At 38.1% G+C, this 7,361-nt stretch overlaps 2 protein-coding genes across 2 annotated transcripts in view; both read left to right on the forward strand.

Moving 5' to 3' along the window:
- LOC111717981 (axoneme-associated protein mst101(2)) overlaps positions 1–5,211 on the forward strand; it is a 14,599-nt gene extending 9,388 nt beyond the window's left edge. Inside the window, exons 5-10 of the mRNA XM_023493448.1 lie at positions 1,287–1,379; positions 1,749–1,819; positions 2,312–2,423; positions 2,754–2,898; positions 3,283–4,703; positions 5,194–5,211. Coding sequence (XP_023349216.1) covers positions 1,287–1,379; positions 1,749–1,819; positions 2,312–2,423; positions 2,754–2,898; positions 3,283–4,703; positions 5,194–5,211 — 1,860 coding nt within the window. The remainder of the gene's footprint in view (positions 1–1,286; positions 1,380–1,748; positions 1,820–2,311; positions 2,424–2,753; positions 2,899–3,282; positions 4,704–5,193) is intronic.
- Positions 5,212–7,217: 2,006 nt separating this feature from the next.
- Positions 7,218–7,361, forward strand: part of LOC111717982 (small proline-rich protein 3) — a 3,055-nt gene continuing 2,911 nt past the window's right edge. The window contains exon 1 of the mRNA XM_023493449.1: positions 7,218–7,283. Coding sequence (XP_023349217.1) covers positions 7,218–7,283 — 66 coding nt within the window. The remainder of the gene's footprint in view (positions 7,284–7,361) is intronic.

A 7,361-nucleotide genomic window follows, 5' to 3' on the forward strand; every position in this document is an offset into this window, starting at 1 on the left:
CCCTCCTCACCTATTCACATCGACTTGATCGCTGCTAATTAGATATAAACGGATTATCATCATTATAAGCGGTCGTTGAAGTCTCTAAATAGAATCCTTGTTGTGCCGGGTCCAGGGGCTTAATTGCATTATTTTCTAATAAACTCCACGCTGATCTTGTTTATAAGCCAGGGTGGGGGGTGCAATAACAGGCCCATATTTAATAAATGGCCAGATATGGTTGAACCGCATAGACATGGCTCAACAAATTATATTCAAAAGGTTAGCTTGAACCGGCGCTCAAGAGAAGTGGTTCAACTTAATATTCGCGGTTCACCTACTTCTTGCTACTTAGTTAATCTAGAGCCCCTGTGCTGAAAACTCTTGAATTGGATACCATTAATCCCGATTGCTAAATATCTGTATCCACTTTAGGCACTTACAGAGCGTCCCATATCATGTTAGATTATCTCCAAGCTTTAACGCCGAAATTCTTACATAAGCCTTATTTTATTTTTCAAAATGATTCATTCTAATTTTATTTTCTGATTAGTCCCGGAAATCGTAATTTAGACCCATTAACGGTCTAATATGATGTGGGACACCCTGTATGATTTTATTCTTAATCCTCTCTTTTGGATATCCCTGTGCTGGATTCTGACCAATGAGATGTATCCCATTGATTGCTCACAAAATTACAAAATTTCTCGGCTTTTGATTGGCTAGTCGACTTCTACGACTCTGGTTTGTTTCAGAAATGTCCAAATATTAAAGATTAAAAAATTGATTAAAGTAGCTGTAGTTGTATTTTTAAGTGACTTCCCATTTCTAGGAATGTCGGATTCAAAACAGTTTTGTCTGATTGATGTTAGGTACTTTCCCAAAGGATTTTTCCCAAGCTGCAACTTCTCAGTCCTAGCCTCAGCGCTCGGCCCACACCCTGTTATATCCGTGGCGCTCTGCCTCCTAGCCCATTCTAGCCGCAGCGCTCGGCCCCCATTACAGCCTAACCTAACCTAACCTTTGGGAAGTTGCCGCTTGGTAAATTGCACATTTGGGAAGTTGCCGCTTGGGAAATTGTCACTTGGGAAGTATGCCCTTGGGAAAATGCCTTTAGAAAAGTACCTAACACTGTCTGATCAAGATTGAATAAGATATCCATCCTTTTCTTATTGAAAATTGTTTCCTTTCCATTTTGGCTGTTCTATAATAATGAATTTTGCATTTCTAAAGACAAAAATATCGTAGAAAAAATAATTTTTGATTATTATTATTATTATTATTATTATTATTATGATTATTTTTAGGAGGAGAAATGTGAGCAGATCTACGAGACTGAATGTCAGACAATAAATGATCGAAAATGTGAAATTGTTTACGAAAATAAATGTGAAACCCAGGTAATATCAGACCCTATTCCTGCTGGGGGGGGGGTTAATTTGACCTTNATAGTCTAGGGAACATACTGTATTAATGTACTTTACTGCTTATAATTTGTGAACATTTACATGATTTGTACACTTTGAACTCCCTTTCAGGCTGAAAGGGACTGACAAAATTCATACGGTGGGATTGTCTAAATTCCACTCTATTATATATTCTATTCTCTTTGGTAAAAATCCTTCTTTTTGTAAAAATCTTTAAAACTGCCAATCAAGCAATGCTAATATATCGTAAACGGACACGTCCTGCAAAAAGAAGGTTAGGGGGAAGGGGGAAGGGAAGATAAAAAAATGATATATTTATATATTCATATATTTTCTGTTTAGTATGAGACTGCCTGTAGAACTGAATACGATACAAAGTGTGAAACTCTGTACGAACAGAAATGTGAAACAAGGTATGTACAAGGTTATAATGCAAGGAAAGTTATTTCAGAAGTGTACACATCTTTTGTACTGCAGTGTACTGTCTCTGGGATTCTCTAAATATGACGATTTCAAGGTCAAATTAAGTTTTTTGCTTTAAATATAGTCTTTTTGTTGCCTTTTTAAGGGTTTTATAAAAAAAGTTTACAGTTGAAGGGAGTAAGGAAACAGACAGTATACATTCTGTACAGTCGTCTCTGAAGTCTCATCCTTTGTGGTTACCCCTGTATCCTGTATCTATACATCTGAGTAAGAATTGGGAAAAGGAATAAAAAATAATATTCTTCCTTGTCTCTACCGCGTTAAACCAAAACTGCAAGTCGCCTTTTTATAGAAACCGCAATGGAAATATACTAATATTTAGACAAAAATACAAGAATAACTCCATCAATAAAGGGAATCATTGTGAACAACAGATCTCTATGGCTACATAATTTATGTGAAATATAAAAAATAATATTTAGATACGATACTGTAAATGAGAAAGTGTGTGATACAGTTTATGAAGATAAATGTTCAACTATTCAGGAACAAAAAGATTATAATTCTACAGTTATAACTGGGTTACCCAAAAAGGTATTATGTTAACCTTCAGTGAACTTGGTTACCCTTCAGGGCCCTTGGTTACCCTTCATGGCTCTTGGTTACCCTTCAGGGCACTGGGTTACCCATAAGGACCCTTGGTTACCCTTTAGGACACTTGGTTACCCTTCAGGGCACTTGGTTACCCTTCAGGTCCCTTGGTTACCCTTCATGGCTCTTGGTTACCCTTCAGGGCACTGGGTTAGCCATAAGGACCCTTGGTTACCCTTTAGGACACTTGGTTACCCTTCAGGGCCTTTGGTTTCCCTTCAGAACCCTATGGTATCTCTTTTGACCAACCTAATCGTTTGTTTGTGAGTGTAGGAGGAAAAGTGTGAAACTAGGTATGAGGATAAATGTGAAACTAAATATGAAACTCAGTGTGAAACCAACTATGAGAATGTGTGCCGAGCAGTGCAGGATACTGTCTGCAATACCGTTCAAGAAACTAAATGCGAACAGGAAAATTGTCATCAATTTTATAGAATTCTTTTTAATCCTTGATATGGACAAACTTTATATTTAAATGCAAGCGCTTTAACTTAATATTGGTTTATAGCAGATTTATAATTTTTGGACAAGCTCTCATGCCAAAAATATTGTTTGTTCAATTATTGATATATTATTTCTCTCCGCTACCGCTGTTACTGACCAACGACCATCATTATTTTCAAGTATGTTTCACGCATTTCCTAAAAGCAATTTGCGCATTTCATTGTTTAATAAATTCACATATATTTTTTTAAGGTAATTAAGCCTGAAAGATAATTGGAATTGCAGTATTTCCCAAGCTTTAAAGTTGAATAAAATCTAGGCGAACAAAATAGCGATATCGATTTTTATAATTGTGTAGATATCCAACTAAATCTAAAACGNCCCCAGGTTTATGAGGATAAATGTGAGATCACATACGAAACCCAGTACGAGGAACAGTGCAGCACCGTCAATGAAAAGCAGTGCGAGACCAAGTACGATACCCAGTATGACACCAAATGTGAGACCAAGTACGAGACGGTGTACGAGGAGAAGTGCGAACCCAAGTACGAAACCGTCTACGATAACAAGTGCGAAACTGTTTATGACACTGAGTATGATACTAAATGCGAGACCAAGTATGACACTGTCTACGAAGAGAAGTGTGAACCCAAGTATGAAACTGTTGTAGAAGAGAAATGCGAAACTTCTTATGAGACCAAGTATGAACAGCAGTGCAACACAGTTTACGACACCCAGTACGACACGAAATGCGAAACTAAATATGACACAGTACAAGAACAGAAGTGTGAGACCAAGTATGACAACCAGTGTGAGACAATCTACAACACTGTGTATGACACAGTTACAGAGCAGAAGTGTGAAACTCAGTATGAGACACAGTACGATACCCAGTATGACAATGTTTGCAACACCATCTATGAAACGAAATGTGAAACAAGATACGAAACTGTAACTGAACAGCAGTGCTCTACCATACAGGAACAGAAGTGTGAGCTCAAGTATGACACAGTCAATGAACAAAAATGCGAAACTGTTTATGATAACAAGTGTGAGACTGTCTATGACACTGTTCAAGAGGACAAATGCGAAACCAAGTACGAGACGAAGTGCGAGACCCAGTATGAAACTGTTTACAACGAGGTTTGCAGAACTGAATACAGAACAGAATATGAGACTGAGTATGACACCAAGTGTGAGACCAAGTATGAGACAAAGTGTGAGACACAATACGAGACTGTTTATGAAGAGGTGTGCGATCAACCAGCTGCTGATGAATATGGAGCTCCTGCCGCTCCAGCTTTAGACTCATATGGCTCTCCAGCCGCTGCCACCCAGACAGCTTACAGTGCACCAGCTGGTGACTCCTATGGATCTCCAGCTGCTGCCCCTGCAGGAGACTCTTACGGATCCCCCGCTGCTGATCCAGTCGCAGATACTTACGGATCCCCAGCTGCCGATCCTGTCTCATGCCGTCAAGTACCCCGCCAGCAGGAAAAGGAAGAGTGTACCCAGGTCCCAAGGGAGGAATGCCAGCAGGTTCCTCGTCAAGTAGCTAAACAAGTTCCTGAACAAAAATGTGAGCAGGTCGCTAGCCAGGTCCCCAAGGAGGTTTGTCGCCAAGAGGAGAAACAAGAGTGCTACAAGATCCCCCGTCAAGTTCCCAGACAACAGTGCGCTCAGGTTGCCAGGGAACAGTGCCAGAATGTTCCAAGACAAGTGGAGAGAGAAGAGTGCTTCAATGTGCCCAGGGAACAGTGTGTTCCAGTCAATAGACAGGTCAATAACTTTTATTATCATATTTTTTATTATTATTATCATTATCATTATTGTTAATATTATTATTATAAATATTATTACTGGCACTGGGTTACCCTTCAGGGCACTGGGTTACCCTTCAGGGCCCTTGGTTACCCTTCAGGGCACTGGGTTACCCTTCAGGGCACTGGGTTACCCTTCAGGGCCCTTGGTTACCCTTCAGGGCACTTGGTTACCCTTCAGGGCACTGGGTTACCCTTCAGGGCCCTTGGTTACCATTCATGGCTCTTGGTTACCCTTCANATTTGCATACTACCTGTCAAAAGCAATTTGCACATTTTTAATTTTTCTTAATTACACATTATGGATTATTATGGCATGGTACCAGGGCTTTTAAAAAATGTATATTTTATCATTTTTTTGCCATTTTTTTGTGCAAACATTTTAACTATAAAACTGGATTTTGCAACAAAAAAATTCAATTTTTGCAAATTCGCAAATTTGTTTTCAGATTCTAAAAGTAGCCTAAGAGCTCTCCAATGATCTTTTGGCACATTTGGACATCAAACATGGAATTTAGAGGGGGGAAGTAAATCCTTCCCCCCTCAGAGTATCCTGGTTTTCAAGTATCCCAGCAGGGATAGGGTTCAGAAACCACACTTGAAATAACCAATTTCCTGAGAAAATACGAAAGATATCTCATTCCTCCTTGATCAGACAAAGTTTGAAGAGAAACCATGGTTAAAAACGAAGGGTTGCTGTAAAAACTACGTCTAAAGCCCATTTCAGAAACCCGGTTTACAGGATATATAACGTCTTAAGTTCCCCCTTCTTGGTGAAAATAAACTAATTCAATGCAACCGCACTGCCTGTAAACACCATATTCAAGATTGGATTTAAATAGATTTAAAAACCTCAGAATGTACTTCAACAATCAACAATAAACATTGCAAAAATAAAGTGCAAAAATATAAAGTGCAAAAAAATGTTTGAATTCATTGTTTTATTGCAAGCAAGGAGGCAAAGGTTGCAATAATTAGAGTTTAAATCAATAAATTTGTAAATTTGTAAAATTATAATTATTTCGTNAAAGGAATTGAGTCTTGCCACAAACTCTGATTTGCTCATTTTTATATCTTTGTAACCTAAAACTATAATTTCTGTGAGAACAAATAAAAGGTGTACACCATCCGGTTGCAAAGATATAGGGATTAGAACATTTGAGTTTGCAGCAACGACTCAATTTTTTGAACACATCACATCCTCCAAACTTTTGTAATTTTGTAACTTGCAAGTAGTGCAATGTGTAATGCAATGGACTTTAAAAAGTTTTCAAAATTTTCAATATTGTATATTCTAAACATTTGCGTCTCTTAAACTTTGCGTAATTTTGGGACATGTGAAAAGGACCCTACATGAAGAAATTGCAATGCCGGATTTGGTATCCTTGAAACCGTTAAAAGTGTTCAAATCTGATAATTTATTTATCTATGTTTTCCTGCAGTAGAAATGCGCGAATCACTTTAGTAGAAAACCCACAATAATTTGTTTACAAAATGATAAAAATTGGTATCTAATTCATACTTGATTAGAAAAAGATTTCAAGGCTACTGTTGTGATTCAAGCATATCATCTTGGAATCCAGGTTCACTTGTAAATACGATTGTTCCTATAGCAGAATACAGTTTTGAAATGTAGGAGAAGTTTTTTTAAAAAATTTAAAAAACCAAATGATTAAACCGACTTAATATAGGTTGAGACTGAAGTATGCAAGGATATCCCCCGCCAGGTGCCAAGGCAGGTCCCAGAGCAGGTATCAACCTTTTTCTCCAATGAACCTGACTGTAGGTCGAATATCACATACTAACTAAATTTAAAAAATTATTTTGACATAATAATGATAAGTAATGGGACAGCATGATTCTTAAATTTCCTTTATCATTCATTTGCTGGACACAGACTCACCCTTAACCAAGGTTATAATGCAAGGAAAGTTTATTGCAGCTGCGTATACTCTGCGTACATATTGAATAGGCGGAATTTGTAAACATGAGTGTTCGTTTAGTATCCGAGGAGGATAAAAGCATTGAGTTTTGAAAATTTTGATAATTTACATAATAGCTTCCTATGACCAGAATAATTCATTGATTTTTTATGTGAAAGATGGATCCCATGTCAGGCTGTGACATTCGTCTTGTGTTTACATTACCTCTTAGAGACACTACACTGCAGTACAAAAGATGCGTACACCTCTGAAATAACTTTCCTTGCATTATAACCTTGCCCTTAACTAAGCGTTTAGTGCATACTGCAGTGATCTCCAGTGCTCTGACCCAATGAATAGGGATCAGCTCTTTGCTCTATTTGTTATGTACAAATAACCCATATATCAGAGTTCAAATTTAAATATTTTGATCCGCGTCTAGACGCGGTCCAAACATGGTTGCTTCCACTAGAAATCTTTCGAGATTTGAGCCGGCGCTCAATTGGTTATTGGCGGTTCAGTGACGCAGTTCAAATTCGGTCTCAGGCGGGATGTACCAGGCGGGGCAGTACAAACAAGGACTGTTCAGCTCAGACTTAAGTGTACATGAGTTGAGTGTGGGGTTTATGCTTAATAGCTTTGATCATTGGATTGGGAAAGAGATGGGATAGTGTTGGTATATTTGCCACGCGTCA

The sequence above is a fragment of the Eurytemora carolleeae genome, unplaced genomic scaffold (genome assembly GCF_000591075.1).
Source record: "Eurytemora carolleeae unplaced genomic scaffold, Eaff_2.0 scaffold1522, whole genome shotgun sequence".
Lineage (NCBI taxonomy): Eukaryota > Metazoa > Arthropoda > Copepoda > Calanoida > Temoridae > Eurytemora > Eurytemora carolleeae.